At 40.2% G+C, this 21,599-nt stretch overlaps 1 protein-coding gene across 21 annotated transcripts in view; it reads right to left on the bottom strand.

The window, feature by feature from the left end:
- Window positions 1-21,599, bottom strand: part of RCE1 (Ras converting CAAX endopeptidase 1) — an 89,641-nt gene that overhangs the window by 9,656 nt on the left and 58,386 nt on the right. For 15 of the 21 annotated variants that reach the window (XM_044943752.1, XM_044943751.1, XM_025286736.2 and 12 more), the window contains 5 exons: window positions 18,958-19,108; window positions 16,781-16,930; window positions 12,211-12,332; window positions 10,441-10,551; window positions 8,594-8,692 (listed from right to left, as the gene is read on the bottom strand). In XM_044943752.1, the coding sequence (XP_044799687.1) occupies window positions 8,594-8,692; window positions 10,441-10,551; window positions 12,211-12,332; window positions 16,781-16,930; window positions 18,958-19,108 (633 nt within the window). Of the gene's footprint in view, window positions 1-8,593; window positions 8,693-10,440; window positions 10,552-12,210; window positions 12,333-16,780; window positions 16,931-18,957; window positions 19,109-21,599 lie in introns of those variants that run through there. The other 6 variants (XM_025286741.2, XM_025286742.2, XM_025286739.2 and 3 more) reach the window with 4 other exon arrangements.

Below are 21,599 nucleotides of genomic sequence, written 5' to 3'. Positions count from 1 at the left end.
GACAGAGAAACAAAGGTCAGAACCCAATCCTCTGAGCTACTTGTTTTTCAATACAAATATATAAAAACAGGTATCCTCTGCATCAAAATTAAAAACTTTTGTGCTTTAAGGGACACTTAAAGGGAAGTGAAAAGTCAACACACAAGAATGGGAGAAAATATTTGAAGATCATATCTGATAAGGGACTTGTATCCAGAATAAAGAACTCCTAGTTCAACTGTAAAATAACAACCTGATTTAAAAATGGGTTTGACAAAATTTGAATAGACATTTCTCCAAAGAGAGGTAAATGGCCAATAAGCACGTGAAAAGATGCTCAGCATTATTGTTCTTTAGGAATATGCAGATCAAAGCCACTATGAGGTACCACTTCACACCCAGTGTGATGGTAGTAATTGTAATAAATAATAATTATTGATAAGGATGTGGAAAAATTGGAACCATTGTACAGTGCTGGTGGGAAAGTAAAGTAACGCAGCCAGTTTGGAAAACAGTTTTGAGTTATGAAAAAGTGAAAAAAGTGTTAGTCGCTCAGTCGTGTCTTGACTCTTTGCAACTGCATGAACTGTGGCCCGCCAGGCTCCTTGGTCCATAGAATTCTCCAGGCAAGAATACTGGAGTGGGTAGCCATTTCCTTCTCCAGGGGATCTTCCCGACCCAGGTATCAAACCCAACGTCTCCTGCACTGCAGGTAGATTCTTTATTGTCTGAACCACCAGGTTATATCATATGACCTGGCAATTCTCCTCCTAGTGAGAGTCATTTCCTAGGCAGGTTGATAGGAAATCTAGGGGTCCCCAAGGAGAGAGGGGTCTCCAAATGGAAGAAATAGCTTGCAAGTGTCAGACATTTTTATCTCTCTTAAGCGGCAGGAGGAAACAAACTAGCAATATTTTTTTCCTTCTCTATACAAATTTAAAGGGAGGTTTCTCTTAAAATACTGTGTTGCCATAATGACACCTGGTTTCGCCTGAAGTTAGCTATTCTTGAGCCTAGAGATAATAACCAATGCCTTTTTCTTATGGAAATGTTTGTCTTAAGCTATGCTAATGTACTATGCCTTTACCCCAAACTCTGCCTCCAAGTCGGTTCTGCCTCTTGGCCCAGAACCTACTCGACAAACCAGTATGTTACACTCAGATATTGTTCCCCTAATCTATGTAAATGAAACTATTTGTATGGTGGTCTGCCCTTCTTTAAGATTCAAGTTAATCATTTTATGGCCCAGGATAAACCATTTGGTGCCATTCAGAATTTTAAGACATTCCTTTCTTTCATTAACAGACTGCTAGTGACTATATAACATCCAGCTGAAGACTAGCAGGGGGGTACTCTTTCTGCCCCCTTCTGATGCCTATGTCAGAAGCTTTCTCTATCTCCTTTATACTTTAATAAAACTTTATTACACAAAAGCTCTGAGCGATCAAGCCTTGTCTCTGGCCCCGGATTGAATTCTTCTCCTCCGGGGGCCAAGAATCCCGGTGTATTCGCGTGATTCAACAACAACCTTTCACTAGCTATCTGCTAAACAATTATAAACATATGTCTACACACAAAAAATGTTACAGCAGCATTATTCATAATAGCCAAAAAGTGGAAATAACATGTCCATCAGCTGATAAATGGATTTTAAAATGTGGTATGGACTATTACTAAAATGAGTAATGGACTATTACTCAACTGTAAAAAGGAATGAAGTACTATTACCTGTTATACCGTGGATGATGAGCCTTGAAAACATTACACCAAGTGAAAAAAGCCAGACGCAAAAATCCACTCATTGTACAATTCCATTTATATGAAATACCCAGTATAGGCAAATCCATTGAGAGAAAAGTAAATTAGTGGTTCCCAGGGGACAAGAAATAGGAGAACTGAGACTGACTACAAATTAGGTACAGTTTATATATATATATATTTTTTTTGTTTGTTTGTTTGTTTGTTTTTGTTTTTTGGTATGATGGAGATGTTCTGGAATTTAGTGGTGATGGCTGGAAAACACAGTGAATATACTTAAAACCACTGAACTACTGAATTTGTATAAATGGTAAATTTTATAGTATGTGAATTATAGCTCAATGCATTCCATCATATATTGTTTACTAAAGCCAGTTTTAATTTTTAAGTAATTATACTCCAAGGAACATAGAAGAGTTAAAGATGGCCTTAAAGGTTTGAAAAAAAGAAATAGTATTAGGAAAATTTCCAAACATTTTTTTCCTTCTTTGAAAGAAAGCTTATTCTACTTCACTCCAGCCTAGAAAATCTCATGTAATAGACAAACCTTTACCTTATCTTGAAACTGGTCACACCAAAGAAATATCTAAATTCAGATATAAATCTCTGAGTTCCAGGGGGATCTTGTACACCCCCATTCATCATCAGTTCCCCAGGTGAGGCAGCCCTCTCCACAGGATAGACCTCCTTGAATTTAACACTCTATCAGACATTATTCTGATCTACCACCAGGAAATGATACCTTTCCTTAGAAAGTTCTTCTTGCTACTGCTCCTACTTATTCTGGATTTAAGTTTTTAGTCCCCACACTCAAATGTGACAGTTAGCCCAAGATTACTGTCTTGTCTCATGGCCAACTGTCCTCTGTTTCAACACCAAGGCTTAAAATCTCCACTCCTGGAGTGACCTTTCCACAAATATCTTCTATAAAACTCTAAATATTCTTTCATTTCTTCCATTTCTCCATAAACTATACAATAGCCATAGATGGTTTTATTCTGTATTACTCAAGAGGTCAGCTATTCTATTTCGCCTGCTTAGAAGTGGAAACTGAGGGACTGGTCCAGAGGTAAAAGAATTGGACCTAGCATCATTGTTCTTGTAGTTTTTAGCTATAGCCACTAGGTGCCACTCGTGTGCCAGTAACAAGCTATCACTAAATGGCCATTATCAGAGGGAGCAGGTAATGATCTTGAGTAAAGTAGTATGGATTCTACTTGATGCCTTTGGTCACTGTTCATCTTCCCAGGCTTGTGATCCAGTCCTATATGGTAAAAATGTTACTAGGCTTCAGATCTAGGAGCCCTCATTATAAATCCTAGACTTGCCACTTAGTGACTGTGTGATTCTGGGCAAATTAGAGAAGTTGTCTAACGAGTTTTTTCATCTATAAAATGGGAAAACTACAACCTACCTCATAGGATTTTTGTGGAGACTAAGGTGGAAATCTTGGCACAGATGAGGGATTCAATGTTTCCTCCTTCCATGACCTATGACTACCGTGGAAGACGAGCCATCTGCCAAGCTTACTGGGCTATAAAGGGCCCTGAGGCTGTGAGCCATCACTATAGAAACACAAAGGGGCAAAGGAGGTCCGATCATCTCCTCTTCAGATCTCACTGGGCTATCAGACAGACCCAAGCAAAAGGACTTCCCAGGCTGGAACACTTCTAGATCTTGCCCGTTTCCTAGGTCCCGTGATAATGCCACACACCTCACCCTCGATCTATGCCTAGAAACTTGAAGCTGTGGATGGCTGTAGTGAATTGAGTAGTGGCTCCCCCAATGTTCAGGTCTTGACCACCAGTACTTGTGAATGTGACCTTATTTGGGAAAAGGGTCTTTGACATAATTAAGGATCTCAAGATAGGATCATTGTGGATTTACAGAGGGCCCCAAGTCCAATGACAGGTGTCCTTACCAGAGAAAGGCGGAGGGATATTTGAGAGACAAAAAGGAACAGCCATATGGAGTTGTGTGACCACAAGTCAAGGAACAGCTGGGGCCACCAGGGCTGGAAGGGGTAAGGAAGGATTCTCCCCTTGAGCCAGTGGAGGAAGCATGGTCCTGCCAACACCTTGTTTCACACCTCTGGACTCCAGACTGAGAGATAATAAATTCCTTTTGTTTTTAAGTTCCCAAATTTATGGTAATTTGTTACAATATCCATGGGAAACTGATAGAATGGGTAATAGCCTTTATTTGCTCAGGTTGTGGGCAGCAGTTTCCCAAGTTGCAGGGAAACCAGAAAGAGTATTTGCAGTGAGCCAGCTGATGCTTTCCTAGGAAGGTGCTTCGAGCCGGGATGTACAGCCAAGAAAACCCAGTGTGGTGAAGGCGGCACTTAGAGGGGCTTCCCTGTTACAAAGCAGAGGAGGGCGGGCAAACCCATGAGATGCTGTGGTCTCTGGGTGCCTCGGTGTCTAAACCTCCCCATCTGATCGGGCAAACAGGAGAGGGAGAGAAGCAGAAGAGGTGTTACTCTCTCAGAAAACAGTGTCTGTAATTTTTTTACAGCAACTCTACTGAGATATAACTTGCATACAAATAATAAATTGCATCTTTATAAAATACAGCTTGATAGGTTCTAGGTATTAGTACATGTGAAACATCACTATTTCAAGATAATGAGCATATCCATCACCCTGAAAAGTTTCTTCTGCCCTTCATAACTCCTCACTCCTTCCAACTCCTACACCTCCCATCTGTAAACAACCACTGGTCTGTAACTATACAGTAACAGGCATTTTATAGAATTGTGTATAAATTCAGTCAAGCACTATGTACTCTTGTATTTTCAGGTTTTCTCATTCAGCATGGCTGTTTAGAGATTCATCCAACCTACTGTGTATCAAAAGTTCATTCCTTTTATTGCTGAGTAGTATTCCATTGAACGGATATGCCACAGTTTGTTTATTCATTTACCTGTTGACACTGGGTTGTTCCCTGTTTGGGGCTATTACAGAAATGGTAGATGTGCCATAAATGCTGGTGCAGACACTTCTGTGTGGACATACGCTTTCATTTCTCTTGGGTAAACACCTAGCAGTAGAATGGCTAGGCTGTGTGGTAAGTTACATATACCTTTTTAAGAAACTGCCAAACTGTTCTTCAAAGTGGTGGTATCATTTTTCATTCCTACAATTAGGGTATAACAGTTCCAGTTCCTGTTCCTGCACATTCTTGCCAGCACCTGGTATGGTTAGTCTTCTTATTCTAAGTACATGTGAAATGTTACTCAATTGTGGATTTGATTTGCACGTCCCTAATGACTAATAATGGCACCCCACTCCAGTACTCTTGCCTGGAAAATCCCATGGACGGAGGAGCCTGGTAGGCTACAGTCCATGGGGTCACTAGGAGTCGGACACGACTGAGTGACTTCACTTTCACTTTTCACTTTCATGCATTGGAGGAGGAAATGGCAACCCACTCCAGTGTTCTTGCCTGGAGAATCCCAGGGATGGGGGAGCCTGGTTGGCTGCCGTCTATGGGGTTGCACAGAGTCGGACACGACTGAAGTGACTTAGCAGCAGCAGCAGCAATGACTAATAATGTTGAGCATATTTTTGTATGTTTATTTGCTGTGGTATATCTTCTTTTGTAAAATGTGTGTTCAAATATTTTGCCAATTAAACAAATTGGGTTGTTTATTTTCTTACTAGTGAGCTTTGAGAGTTTTAAAATAATCTGAATATGATGGTAAGATTTTTAACTAAAAATTCAACTTTTTTAATAGTATAAAGCTACCAGGTATAGAAGCTTTTTCTTCTTGCGTGAACTTTGGTAATTTATGTCTTTCAAGGAAATTTCCATTTAATCTAAATTGTCAAATTTAGTGCAATATTCATAATATTCCCTGATAATTCTTTTAATATTTGATGCCACTTCTCTAATTTGCGATATTAGTGGCAATTTGTGTCTTCTCTCTTATTAATCATCTTTCTCAATGAATCACCTGTTTCACTGATTTTTTTCTCTATTGTTTTTCTGTTTTACTGACTTCCAACTCTATTATTTCATACTTCTCTTTATATTTAATTTGCTCTTCTTATTCTAGTTGGAAGCTTCACTGTATGTCATTGTTTTTATTTGTTTTTAAGGACACTTATTTTTTTTTTTCATATTTGATTTTTGGGACACTTTTGTTGGATAAAGAATCCTAGGTTGACAGGTTATTTTTTTCAGTATTATAACTCCATTTTCTTCTAGCTTATACAGTTTATGATGAGAAACTTGCTGTAACCCTTATCTTTGTAACAAAAGAAGGGTTTTGGTGTTTTGTTCTTGTTGGGGTTTTTCTGGTCTCTGTTTTTAAGATTTTCTTTTTACCACTGGTTTTAACCAATTTAATTATGATGTACCTTGGTGTAGTTTTCCTTGTTTCTTGGGCTTGGTTTAAGATTCTTTGATCTGTATAATTTATACATTCCATCGAATTTGGAAACACTTCCGCCATTATTTCTTCAAACATGTTTTCTGCCTCTGCTGCTTCTTCAGATTCTCTAACTCTACATGGGCTAGGCTGTGCAGCGTCACCTACAGCCCGCAGAGGCTCAGCGCTCTGTCATCACTACTCTAAGCTCTGTGTCCCTAGGTGAGGCGCCGCTGCGGCCAGCGCTGCACGCACTGCAGTTTTCACCTTGGAGACATCAGCTTTCACTTTAGAATCTGTTTGGGGCCTTTTTTATACCATTCATATCTCTAATATGGTCAACCTTTTATCTAGCTTCCTGAACATATGGAATACAATTTTAAGAATAACTGTTTTTTTACTAATTTTATCTTGCATGTCAGTTCTGGATCAGTTTTGACTGACTGATCAATCCACTGAGTTTTCTCTTCATGTGGGCTGTATTTTCCAGCTTCATAGCATGCTTGTGAATTGTTTTATCAAATTCAAGGCGGTATGATCATTATCTTGGTGGGTGCTGGATATTTTTGCATTCTTATATTCTTTAAGAATACATTCATTTGGCTGCGTGGGGTCTTCGTTGCGGCACCTGGGATCTTCCCGCGGGACATGGGCTCCAGCGCACACGGGCCTCAGCAGGTGCGGCACTTGTGCTCTCTAGCCGGGGCATAGGCTCTGGAGCACACGTGGGCTTGACAGCTGCAGCAGGGCGTTATTTGCTCTGTGGCTTGAGGGTTCTGAGTTCCCTGACCAGGGATTGAACCCATGTCCCTGCATGGCAAGGCAGATTCTTAACCACTGGACCACCAGGGAAGTCCCCCTTATAAATATTTTTGAATTTTTCTCTGAAATGCCACTGAATTAGTTGGAAACCACTTTATCCTTTTAGGTCTTGCTGCTGCTTTTGAGCTTTGTTAAGCAGAACCAAGGAGTGCTTATTGTGGATGTAATTTCTCTCCATTTCTGAGGCAAGACTATTCTTGGCATTTTACCTGTGTGCTAAGTTGCTTCAGTTGTGTCCAACTCTTTGTGACCCCATGGATTGTAGCCTGCCAGGCTCCTCTGTCCATCGGATTTCCCAGACAAGAATACTGGAGTGGGTCGCCACGCCCTTCTCCAGGGGGCTTTCCCAACCCAGCCATCTCCTGTGAGAGAACCCACATCTTCTGTGTCTCCTGCACTGCAGGCAGTGTTCTTTACCACTGAGCCACCAGGGAAGCCCAGTATCTTACCTGGTGCTTATCAATTATAAGACTTTCCTCTCTGGTTGATGGGAATAAGCACTATTCCTGGCCCTGTGTAAGCTTTGCTTATTGTTCCCTTTAATCCTTCTGAGTGGTTCTTTACCTGGACAGTTTTTTCACATGAATGAACTGACCAGTATTCAACTGAATACTAAAGAGAGGAACTAAAGAGAGCTCTCTCTTCTCTGCTACTCTGCCCTGAAAACTTGAGCTGCACTGGCATCCCTGGATCCCCAGCTTCATCTACTCAATTCAGGGAGACCACTGGGCTCTGCCTGGATTCCCTCTCCCTGTTCCACAGCCTCTGTGCTTTCTCTAGGTGGCGTGTGAGGGCAATCATAAAGCTCAATTCATTTGCTTTCCGTCTCTCAAGAATGACTATCCCATCCATTTTCTGAGGTCCAATGTCTTCAGAACCATTGTTTCATATGCTGTACTCTTTGTTACTGTCCAGATTTTTGGTTGTTTCAGGCAAGAGGGTAAATCTGGTCCCTGTTACTCTATCTTGGCCAAACGCCACAGCATCATAATTTCCCCCTTAATCTCTTTTATTTACTCATCTTATACTTCAATTCCAAAAAAGTCAGTACTGCTGATTATTGCCAAGAAAGTCAGAAAGGTGGGCTTCAGCTTGAACACTATTACTACCTACACCTAGAATCAGGAAATATCACTCAGTAGAGAAGCCGGTAACTATTTGAGCCCCCTGAGGGCAGAGACGCCAACTAATATAATTCTATATCTCTGGTATCCAAAAAGGTGAACAGATAAAAGTTTGTTTTTTATTTGGCAAAACTAAACATAAGAATTCCATCATATCATCATCATCATAAAAGTAGCTATGTGCTGGTAGTTCACATAATTCTCTTATTCAGACCTTACAACAATCATTTTAGGTATGCATCATTTTTATTTTACTGCTATAGAAACTGAGAGTTGGAATAAATAGCTTCTATAATAATACCATGCAAACTAGGTAGTGGCAGAAATGGAATTCAAGTGACATTGCTAATCATGCTCTTAACCTCTATGTAATACTATGTTCTATGAAGTTTTTCTAAACCACAGGCTTCCCTGCTGAAAGGCTACCCTCCGATTGTGCAGCCTAAAGCAGTACACCTAACCCCTGTGTATTCAGGTTTCTCATATATCAAATGGGAGATTTTCACCAAAGTACTGATTATTACTTTACACTTACCTGCTTCACCTCCTGTGAGCAGTGGTAAAGAAATCGGTGCTGGGTGACTTCATGAAATGATTTATGCAGCTTGGTCCCAAATTCCTGTGTGTCAGCTGCCTAAAAAGGGCCAGAGATAGAACATGCTGAGTTCCAGTTCTGGCAACCAAAGGGTGAGTACCCACAGGAAGTTTATATGGGGAGAGGACGAGACAGATAGAAAGGCAAACCAATGACATCCTTCATGTTGTATTAGAAGTTTCCCTAGTTCCCATGGACACAGAGTAAGCAGAAGGAAGGTCGGGGATACTTGACATGGGACAGGCGGTTGTGGCTCCTATATATCTTCCAGATTCTGTTACCTAAGTGAGATCAATCACACAAGGTCTTTGTTCTCCTATCTCTGTAGGAGATTATATATCCCAGAGAGCCATCTGTCTGTGAAGAGGTTACATAAACTGCTTTCCTCTAAAACAAGTTCCAAGAGAGCAAAGGTATCTACTGAACAACGAAGGCTGATATAGGAACTTTTTCCCCCAGATAAATCTTTCAGGGAGGAAAGGAACAGTAATGTAGTTTGCATCTATAAGGAATGGGTAACAGCCTCAACTTTAGTATAGAATTGTAAGATATTAAAGGGGACCTGAGTAGTCTCCTAATACAACACACTGTTATAGATGAGAAATCTGAAATTCAAACAGGAGAGGTGACCTACCTAAGATCTCACAGCCAGTTAGTATGAAATTTAGGGCTAACTTTAGGATTGCCAGTATAGTGTCCTTCTTAATACCTTGTGCTACCCACATGACCCAGAAAGGTGAAGCTGTGAGAAGATGCACTAGATTATAAAGGTATTATACACTTTGACCCATTAACTCCATTTATAGAAATTTTTTCTAGGAAATGGTTCAAAAGAAGCAAGATATCACATACAGGTATTAACTGAACTATTTATTGGCAGAAAGAATGTAAACAGCTTAAATATCTGTCAGTAGGGGAATGGTTTATTAAGTTATATTAAACCAACACAGTGGAATAGTGGTTAACCAGTATTTTAAGACTGTTGAAACAAGGGAAAAGGTCAAATTATATATTAATATAGAATACTTTGGCTATAATTATATAATATATATGAGATAAATATGCAAAAGTTAAGTGATAAATTTTATTAATTATATTACACTATTTTCTCAAGAGAAAAGTACACAAAATGAAGCAACTGACACGGAATGAATGTTACCCCACTGATAATACCAGTTGGTCAACACACATTGGAAGGGAGGAAGGGAGGAAAGAAACCAACATTTATTAAAGAATCTACCATGTGTTACACATATTCACATTTAGCCCTCAACTTCATAATAGCCCTGTGACATACTACTATTTTTTCTAATTTGTAGATGAACCACAGAAAAGCTCAGTACAGGCCTAAGTCCACATAGCTAATAAGTAAATGAGTCAAGATTTGAACTCAGGCCTCTGATTCCAAACCTTGTTACACTATTCCAAACTGCCAAACATATGTAATGCTTATTGTTGCTCAGTTATTTCCAATATATTCTGTCACCATGATGTAATAGAACACTCTTCAGTAAGAAATTGGGACTCATGACCTAATCCTAGCTCTGCTTGTAATCATCTGTATGACCTAAAGGAAACAGAAATCCTAAATAACTTGTTTTCTCATTTATAAAATAGTACATACATCACTCTCTATTCAATGAACACATCATAAAACACTTACTTAGGTAGAATCATAGTAGGATCAAAGTAAATAATGTTTCTAAGAGCACTGCACGTATTACTAAGAGAGGCAGCAGAATGTCATTAAAACCCCACACCTTTAAGCATCTCTAATCCTTACCAACCTGAAGCATCTGGAGGCAGGTCTTCCGGAAGGTGCTGTTTGTGCTTCCAGTCATAATACTCATGATGGAATCCACAGCCACTGACAGTGAGGACTGTAGTTTCTGATGAGCCTAGGGAATGAAACAAGGAAGGGGGAGACCATAGTTTATAATAATCCGAAACTGCTGGTTCAGAGAATCCTAAAGGGACCAAATATTTGAGTCAGAGCAGGATTTCAATAATGCTTCCCCTTCCACCAACAATACTTACTAAGATCGTGACATATAAAGGACACTTAAGGAATTTAAATACATTAAAAATGTTATCTCCTTTCACAGAGGTGACTTATTGACATAGATATATTCAGAAAAGACAAGCAGTAAGACACTGGGCAATAAAGCAGATATACTTACCATTAAAAAATAAAACGCTTCAAGCTTTACTCTCAGTGTGGTTGTTTTTTGCTTGAAAAGGAGGGCATGTTAAGTAATAAATGTGTTACCAAAAGTATACAAGATGGAGGAATTCAGAAAGCCAGATATGAAGACAAAGTGATGCTATAAAGGATTAGCAAATGGAGGGAGAATTTAAGATTTACTGAAACAGTAGCTCTAGAAGCATGTGTGAGCAGGGGAAATATAGATAAGAGAGAGGTGCATTGATGTAAACTTTTATGTACAGAATAAATAACGAGGTCCTACTATATAATCCAGAGAACGATATTCAATATCCTGTGATAAACCATAATGGAATAGAATTTTTCTTTAAAAAAGCATGTACATGTATGTATAACTGAATCATTCTGCTGTACAGCAGTAATACAACCTTATCAATTAACTATACTTCAATTAAATTTCAGGCTAAGTGCATGCATATGGTATCAATTTGTCTAGAACTTATGGTTAGAATAATAAAGCACCTTGGTGTGTGAAAGAGAGAAGACATTAATGGCACTATAAATTAATATACAATGATAGTTCAATGTGTAGAACTACCTAGAATAAATATTCTAGGGCCCCTCTGGTAGTTCAGACAGTAAAGAATCTGCCTGCAATGCAGGAGACTTGGATTCAATCCCTGAGTTGGGAAGATCCCCTGGAGAAGGAAATGGCAACCCACTCCAGTATTCTTGCCTGGAGAATTCCATGGACAGAGGAGCCTGGCAGGCTAGTCCTTGGAGTCACAAAGAGTTGGACATGACTGAGTGACTTTCACTTCACTATGGTTAGAATAATAAAGCACCTCAGTGTGTGAGAGAGAGAAGACATTAATGGCACTGTAAGTTAATATACAAGTTAGTTCAATGTGTAAAACTACCTAGAATTAATATAGAGTCCTGAGTTCAGTGTGCACTGTTCCTCCATTATAAATGTTTTCCTGTCCCCTGGCATATAGGAGTGCTGAAAACCAACTGACGGGCAGGCAGAACCAAGCCCGTTCTGCTTGTGAAGAAACACAATGAAGTCAGTCACATGTTCCAAAAAGAACATAAAACTTGCTCTCAAAAAAAAAAAAAAGGTTTATCGTCAGCCATTTCCCCCGTCTATTATTTTGCCCCTCTTTACTCAAACTCACCTATAAGGAGGTAAGACTAAGCAAGTGGTTACAGTGATCCGTCTAGACTAAAGCCTGAGTTCCAAGGCTAGAGGCAGTTTATAAGATCAGCCCAGGTGACAAAAGAGAAGAGGAAGAAGCATTAAGGGAGGAAGGGCTCTCAGCCCCCGTCTGCCAGATACTCTGTCTTTCTCTGAGAGAGAGGAGGAGAAAGGGAGCTGTGGATTTCTTATTACCTTGACAGCCTGGTGATGCTGCTCCAAGGCCTGGTCCACAGCGGCCTGGATGCAACCTTGCACCACACTGTGGCTCTCCCTGAGGATGGCCCTGAGATGAGTTGAGAGCAAAGTGTGGACTCCTAAGGAGAGGGAGAATGTTGGTAACCTTGAGTGAGAATGACCACTTCAAGACTGCTGTTCATGTGCTCTGAGTCACGGCTGAGGATGACAAAGAGGCCTCTTGACAGAAGAGGCCACTTCCACCCATCCACAAATAATTGCTTTTTTAGACACACACACACACACACACACACCCCAAAACTTACAAACCTACCCAATTTCCACTTACAAAGGACAGAAAGCTCACTAAAAGTGCAGAATATTATGTTTGAAGAATCAGATGAAGGATCCTCTTTAATTCACATCAGAAACAGAAATATACACCATACTCTAAACAGTGACACCAGTGACTCCGAAAGGAAAGGCAAAGCCTCCTGGAGAGTACGTCTAACTATCTGGAGTGTCACTGCGGGTGAGCACCGCTGTTGCTGTCAGGGTATCAAAGATGACTCTGAGAACTCCCGGTGTAGTCTTCTTACTTATTTATTTTTGTTTGTTTTGAGCTGGGTCATCACTGATGCACTGCCTTTTCTCTAGCTGTGCTGAGTGGGGGCTACTCTTCGTTGCGGTGCACCAGCTCTAGGCAAAGGCTTCAGTGGTCGCAGCACATGGGCTCCGTAGTTGTGGCTCCCAGGCTCCAGGGCACAGGCTCAGTAGTCGTGGAGCATGGGCTCAGCTGCTCCGCAGCAAGTGGGATCTTCCCCAACCAGGGATCAAACCTGTGTCCCCTGCATTGGCAGGCAGATTTTTAACCACTGGACCACCAGGGAAGTTCTGGTATAGTCTTTTTAAATGGGGGATTATCTCCGATAAAGTAACCACAGGCACCACTGCTCAGCATCCTTCAGAAAAGCTAACACGTGAGGTTGATGGGCAAAATACATCATTAAACAATACTTTAGCATTGATGATCCTGATATAGAGGAAGAATATAATAGAGGAAGACAAATTTACTTTTCAGGGTACCTGGAGAAAATGCTTCTTAATCTTTCTTTTTCAGTGCTTTTCTACTCTGGATGGTCTGCTCAAAGGTAAGGCTGGCATGCTTTTCTCAGGGCTGTGTTTAAAATGGAAGTCAGAAGGAACATTTTCTACCACAAGGCACCGTGATGCTATCCTGGAGGGGAAGGTAGTACGTGCTCTGCTCAAAAGGGGTCTGGAACTGGAGTGAACACAGACTCCACGGTCGATTCTACTACCAACTAATAGTGACCACGTCACTTCAAACGCTTCTCATTTTATTGCAGAAAGTGGCTTTTACCACTTGCTATCATGGGTATTCTGTGCAGATAAACTGGGATAATACATAGGAAGTGTTTTGGGATGTACATTGCAATACTCAGAAAATATCACTATTGCTATGACAATATCATTTGGATTACTATTTTCTATAGTTTGGTCCTAAGAATAGCCTTAAGAAATCAGTTAGACCTCCTTTGAAAGCAGTCATTTAATTGAAAAGCTATAGTTTCATTCCTAAAACTGCTTATACCACCAGATGCCTTTAACACTGTGGCAAAATAACGAGTTAATCATAGAAAAGTTACCATGACAAGGTAGGCAGAAGGCCAATTCAGTGATTTTTTTTAAGACACATGGAAACAGACTGTAGTTCTGTACAATCTGTTTCCTAAAAGGAGCTCTGGAGAAAGCTTTCAAGGATATGAAAAAGAAGAGGGGGAAAAGAAAATAAAATCACTACATAATCTATAAAATTACTACATGTGTCTATATCTACCTACCCTTACAGTGCATCTTCTTCAAAAGCTAGTCCTAAACTCTCAGATGTCTAAGGAAATTTTATTTATTTTTAAAAATTTATTTTTTGCTGCACCTCATGGCATGCAGAACTTCCCTGACCAGGGATTGAACCCCAATCTGCTGCAGTGGAAGCACAGCATCTGAACCACTGGACCAGAAGGGAAGCCCCAGAAATTTTAAGATAATAACTGCTCTGTTTACTGATGCAGTGATGAATTTCAATTTCATCTAATACTTCTTACAACTACCTGAAATGCTGCAGGCCTTCAGAGTCAAGCTAAACAGAGGTGTGCAAACTAGTACAGTTCTAGAAGAACGATAGGTAACCCTGGTTTCTGAGGAAGTATGTTTAATAGGATTCAGGATGGGTACCAGACTTTATATCATCCTAGGGAAGACTGAACATAGCAGACCTAAAAAAAAAAAATGCCTAAAAATACTAGATCTTACATCTTAAGAGGGTCTTTAGACTTGGAAGGGCTTTGATAGCACCTCACCCAACAACCTCATGTTAAATATATGAAAAGGAAGGATCAGATAATTCATGTGACTTGCTTCCCAAAAGTCATTAAGGAATTTGATAGCAGAACTAAAAATTAACCCCAGGTCTCTTGATTGTACCCTGAAGTCCTTTCCACCATACTTAGCTGCTTCTTTTAAGAGCCTCTGTCCAGGCGAGCAGAAGCAGGTAACAAACAGCCCTAGGCATTTTCACGTTTGACCTCCTAGTTGGAAGCCTCACAGACTGTCTCTCTTCTACGTTTCCATTCCAGCATCTTAATGAATGGAACAGTGGGGCACCAGGGAACACTAGCTCTTCAAAGAGCTGCAAGCCGGAGCCCAGGAAAGCAGTGCTTCTCTCCTAAAGATTATCTACATGGTGGGGAAAAGGAGGAGAGGCATGGAAGCTTGGCAGCAGGAAGAATCCCACAGGTTCAACAAATAACTGGAACCAGTCGATGTCAGCTCTTTTGATCTGGGGTTGTAAGCTGTCTCATTTTTCTTATGACTCAGTGGGAACAGGGCCACACCAAACAGCACTGGAATGCCTAGAGAGTAAAGTCTTAAGAAAAAACACTGGCCCACAAAGGAAGGATAACACAGAAACATGTCAGGAGCCCCGAAAGGGAGGCTTGTGAACATTTCCCCAGACATTCAGAAGCTCCACTTCTTGCTACTTCCTTCAGAGTTTCCGAGGGCACTGAGGAACACTTAACTTTATGTCTCAGACTTTACTGGATTCAAATGCATAAGCCACTCTTATTTGTTCAGTCACTAAGTCATGTCCGACTCTTTGCAACCCCATGGACTACAGCACGCCAGGTTTCTCTGTCCTTCACTATCTCCCAGAGTTTGCTCAAACTCATGTCCACTGAGTTACTGATGCCATCCAATCATCTCACTCTGTCGTCCCCTTCGCCTCCTGCCCTCAATCTTTCCCAGCATCAGGGTCTTTTCCAATGAGTCAGCTCTTCACATCAGGCAGCCAAAGTACTGGAGCTTCAGCATCAGTCCTTCCAATGAGTATTCAGGGTTGATTTCCTTTAGGATTGACTGGTTTGATCTTCTTGCAGCCCAAGGGACTCTCAAGAGTCTTCTCCAGCACCACAATTCATCAAAGCATCAACTCTTATATTCAGTGGTTTTCAAATTGTACCATGTTTAGGAATCACCTGAGAATTTTGTTAAAAAAAGCATATTCCTGAGCCATACAGATATTTACATTAGCAAAACTGAGTAAATCCTTGCCCAGGAAGCTGCACATTTTCAAATACTCCAGGTGATTCTGATGCATGTGTTTCATGGAGCACAAAACAGGATGTAAATCACAGCTTTAACAGAGAGAACCTTCTGATAGCAGGTTATTACCTATCGGTTAGATAAATGCCAAAGGCATCTGTATGCCTGAACAAGGACTCTTTGTCCTATTCCAGAGGTCGATGTGGCAGTCCCACAAAGCCATTCACACCAATGCACTCCCACACCTCCTTGTGCTGAATTTGAGATGTTGTGTTAAGGCCAAGACTGATAGCTTTTCTTGATTGTACTTGGGAAAGCAGGAGGATGGTGAATAGTACTCCAACCTGAGAAGCTTTAAAAACATACTGACACCTGAAGCCCACTTCAGTCCAAGGAAACCCAAATCTCTAGGGATGAGGCGTGGGCATTTTTTAGAAGCTCCTCAGGTAATATATTGTGCAGCTGAGGTTGAGAACTACCTGTCTAAGGTAATATACTCTGTAGGGACCAACAGGAAGTGTCTGCTGATTTCTGGTCAACCAAATCTGGGACTGTCATCATCTAGGTGATGCTTCAAGATATAGATCTTTCTCACAGAGCATATAATTTAACTTATTTAAGTTTTTCACTGAAATGTGTTATTCTACAGAAGCATATCTATTCAGATTTATGCTTCATGTAAAGTCTCCTTTCTTTTAAAAATATTTTTATTGATTTGTTTGGCTGCACCAGGTCTTAGCTGCAGCACATGGGATGTTTGATCTTTGTTGTGGGATCTTTAGTCGTAGCATGTGAACTCTTAGTTGACACATGTGGGATCTAGTTCCCTAACCAGGGATTGCACTGGAGAGTTTAGGAGCATCGAGTCTTAGCTACTGGACCACCAGGGAAGTCCCCAAGTCTCTTTTATTTATTCTCTTAACATTTAAGCACATCCAAACTGGCAGCCCCATTCTTCTATACCTACCCCAGAGTTCCATTTTCTGGCCTGGAAATTCTCTGTAGAAATCCACAAAGAGAAAAAGCAGCACAGTTTGTCCCTGGGGGCCCATATTCTGAGACTGATCTTCTCCCTCACTGGATTCCACCTGATAACTCACATCTGGAAGCACCGAACCTAGAGGATGAGATATTACAGAATATCCTAAGATAGGTAAAGCCCTCAAAAAGCTAAGTGAATAAACAACCTATGCTTCAAACAAAGAGGGGCCTGAGATAGATCTAAATTTGAACACTCCCTTCTCCTCCTGAATCTGTTTCTCTACCCACATGATGGAAGAAAATAATAGTGACTCACAAGAACATCAAAATAACAACTGGGTGTGTAAAATGCAAACCGAACAGCATTCCTTAGAATTAACTGAGAAGCATTATACAATAAATTCATTCCTCCAGTTACTTTCTAAGGTAGGTATCAGCAGTAAGAGGCTAGTAAGATGTGGGTATCACTAGTAAAAGAGCTAACTTGTATTGAATGCTCACTACATGCCATGTACCACATGAAATTGGCGTGAACTATCTCAACATTTACATTTCACCGCACTATGGTATGGGACCTAGTCTTAGGTTCTTTTATGGACAAGAAAAGAGGCACAGATAGGTTAAATACATTGCCCGACATGAGACAGTAGGTGATGGAACTGTTTAGACTAATCCCAAAATCTGTGCTCTTAACCACAATGCTATCTGATATTTGTATTCCCATGTAATCTGATCCCTACAGTCACTTTCTAGCACCTTAATCTTTTAAAGTACAATCCATGTGGTCCAATTCAGTTTAAACAAAAACATTAACAGACAATAACACATGTCATTCATTCACTTGCCTCACTTTCAGAGGAACATGAATCACCATTCAAGTTACTAAGACCCCCTAACAAGGGTCAAAGCCAGGAAGAGAAAATGGAATTTGGACTCGGGTACCAAGACAGCAGAGGAAACCCTTCACCCCCACTGATGGCATTATATAAGTGCTGCCAGAGGTCTGAGTGGCTAGTGACAGAGGCCATCGTTGGCATTTCTTGGCCAGTTAAACATAATGTCTTCCTCAGCGCCTGGGCACCTAATCTTCACCTCCACTATTAGCTCAGTGTCTGTGGCCTTTCTTAATATAAAAAACAAGAGCCAGCCCACAGTTGTGGCCACAGCCTTATTAAGACCAAGCATACTTTCCTCACGAAACCACTTACCTACAGGAGTCCAAGGATACCTCCTTTCATGCCACCCTCTGGAAAAACTACCTACTCAAGAGAAAAGAGCCTCACCATGAGGCCTTCTTCCTAGATGAAGATTCTTTCTCTCAGAGATACATCCCTGTATCAGGGGGCCTCAATCTTCTCATACCAGTTATAACTCTAGAATAACTCCTCCCTGAATACCTCCTCCCTACTGGTGAAATTCCTCAGGATCCAGTTGAACAGACTGTCTTTTAAATATCAAAGGATTCTGGCTAACAAAAGTCAAGTTCAAGAATATAAAACTCCTAGACATCAGCTTATGGTTGCATATTCCTATTTCTCAGTTTCATTTGTTGGTCGAATTATTAAGCATCCAATTTTCAGCATGATTCACCCAAAGCCAATGTGGTTAGGCTCTATATGAATAGCACAGTCAGTTTCCCAGGTTTATTACTATATGGCTGATACTTCTGCCTTGCCTTTATGTAGTAGTATATTTTTTCTAAGTAATTTTATATGGATTTTTCTGATTTCATTGGGAAATGTTTCTCTTCCACAATAGGTCAAAGATGTGACTGCAACTTTAATAACCTTTTTAAAACTCCAGAGTTGACAGATTAAGGTACAATAGAAACCTTCTGAACAAATCCCTAGAAAGTAAAGGCCCATTGCCTACTTCATGGAGACCAGGAATAGAGGAGGCAGTAGAAATGAGAGGGGAACCAGCATTAACACGTAATACCAAAACAGTTAGGCTCTGGTGGGGCTTTGCCTGTTGACACCTGTATGACTCACTTCACGTGGACTCTCAGACTTAGCCAGACTCCTACCTGTACCCTCAACCTAAGCCATCAGATCACTAGGTCCTATTCTTATATATATTTGCTATTTATGTTTTCTTGCATTTCTCTAATATTTTACAGAGTTCTTTATTCCTATGCAAACAAAGACAGAGAGAGAGATTTACCCCTGTCTAAACTGAGATCCAAATTGGGCACCATACACAAGTGGTATTTCTTCCAGTCAATGAAATAAGAGGCGTCTTTGAAGACAGGAGTAGTTGGCTGCTCTGAATTTGGAAATATCAGAGGCAGACCTGAAGGTCCATACAGAAATATGTATAGTGGCTAAAGAAAACTCCAAAATGTTAGTTTTTTCTGATTATGTATTCATTTGCAAAAAACAAATGCAACACTGACCTGGTTCACACACTCAGAAATAAACTAGCAAGCCAGGCAATTACATATTAAGCCCTTTCCACATTAAGGATAGATGTGAGTCACCAAAGATTGAACCACTAGAATCTTCAGAAATCTATTCCACGTTTAACGAGTGTAAGCTACCAGTACAGTATGGGGACAATTTGTTTATTTATCGATCCTACTCTTTAAATCATAGGTTTGAATGGTATTAATAACACAGGCTAAACACGATACTATACTAAATTCTGGGGATACAAACATGAATATACAGATTTAATACCTACCTTCAAGTCAGATTTACAGTATGGGAGACACACATAAAAACCAATAAACTGTAATACCATGTGATGCATCCTTAATTAAAAACATATACCAAAGAATATTTTCCAGTGAGTACGAGTATGTTCAGATTGAGAAGGAAATGCTTCACCTTCTCCAACCTACTCTCTAACCAGGACTAAGAAAGACAGGCCTCTAAAATGGTTTCCTCCCCTTGACTTTCTAGTCCCACCCACACCCTCCCTATGACCCAGTGTTTCTCGACCTTGGCACACTGACACTCTGGGCCGGATGCTTCTTTACTGTGGGGCTGTCCCGTGCACTACAGGATGCTAAAGCAGCATCCCTGGCTTCCACCCACTCCCACTAGATGCCAGTATCACCTCTGCCTCCAGTCATAAGGATCAAAATGTCTCCAGACATTGCCAGATGTCCTCTGAGGGCAAAAGAACCCAGTTAAGAACCACTGCGTAAGCTCTTTTTGTCCCCCTGGACCAAAGCTAATAAGCTCAGAATATATATTTTCTTTCATTTTTCTGTTTTAATCCTCTTTTTAATAAGGTAAACAGGAGGCAGTAAGTGTGAAGATTAAAATTCAGTGGGCACGGGGACATTATTGAAAGTCACAACAGAGCAAAGGGAGGCAGTGTCTATAAGTGAACTCTCCCACAAACTCACGAAGGCGTTAACGCACGAGCTGAGGCCAACACATTCGCTGTTTAGAGCCAGGGAGCTTTGAAGTGTTGCAAACTAAGAATAAGAGTGGTGTATCTGAAGAGTCAGGATGTGTGAATGTCTTTTAATTAATTGGATTGTTTAAACTATTTACATTTAATATGAATTCTGTTATGGTTGCATTTAAATCTATCATCTTGTTATGTATTTTCTGTTTGTTCCTTGTATTTTATTTCCTTTTTCTTCTTTTCTATTTTTGGATTCTATTTTGGATTGGGTATTTTTAATAATTCCATTTTATCCCCCTTTTTGACTTACTAGTTATAACTCTTCGTGGTATTAACTTAGGGATAGCTTTAGGTTTTATAGTACACAACTACACCTTATCCAGTCTGCCTTCAAGGAAAAGAAAATAAAATACAAGGAATAAGCAGAACACAGGTAAGGAGACAGATTTAAACTCAACCATAACAGTATTCATAGTAAATGTAAATATCACTTAAAGTTCACACACATATAGTGTGAGAATCCTTCAAACAATATACTTGTTTACTCCTGTGTCATTCTAGCCATAGCATATACTATACCATAATCACTCACCTATGGAAAAAACACTGAGGCTCTATATCTCTAAAAATCTGACCACTTCCAAATTCCAGACCAAAATTTCTATATGGCTATTTTTAAAACATGTTCTGCGGGCAACATAAATGCAACATATGTAAAGCTAAACTAATCTTCTTTACTTCTCAGATCTGCTATTTATAATTTTCATCTTGTTGCCAGCATCATTATTCTGTCAGCCATCCATGGAAATCTTTTCCAACAGCTTTACTGAGATTTAATTTACATATCATACAAATCACCCATTTAAAGTGTACAATTAAATTGGTTTCAGTATATTCAAAAAGTTGTGCAACCATCACCACCATCAGTTTTAGGATATTTTTTATCACCCCCAAAAGAATCCTTCCCCATCTATTTTCTGTTTCCATATATCTATATCTCCATATATCTATATCCACCCTGTATCTTCTACATATAGGGCTGTTGACAGCAACTTTAGCTACTTCTTGCCCCTAATCTCTCCCTAGCCAAATCGGGGAACTGGTTACCTGGTTTTGTTGATTCCTTCCAGTGATACCTCTCCTTTCCATGCTCATCACACCTTTAGTTCATGCACTTAATATCTCTCACCCAGTTCACTTACTTATGTACTTAGTGATTACTGACTTTTCTCTCCCACCCACCCTGTATAAGGCTGCTGGCGATTCCTAAAACATTAACTGGTTTCCCATTATACACACAATAAAATTCACATTCCTTAGTGTGGCACTCAAGATCCAAAATATTCAACTCCAAACTACTTTTCCAGCCTCACTGCTCCTACTTGCATCATTCACTCCTGCTCTGGTCACATTGGACCATATGAAAACCGGGTGGCACATGGGTC

Source organism: Bubalus bubalis, chromosome 5 (genome assembly GCF_019923935.1).
Source record: "Bubalus bubalis isolate 160015118507 breed Murrah chromosome 5, NDDB_SH_1, whole genome shotgun sequence".
NCBI lineage: Eukaryota > Metazoa > Chordata > Mammalia > Artiodactyla > Bovidae > Bubalus > Bubalus bubalis.
This window is presented reverse-complemented; position numbering and strand designations above follow the sequence as displayed.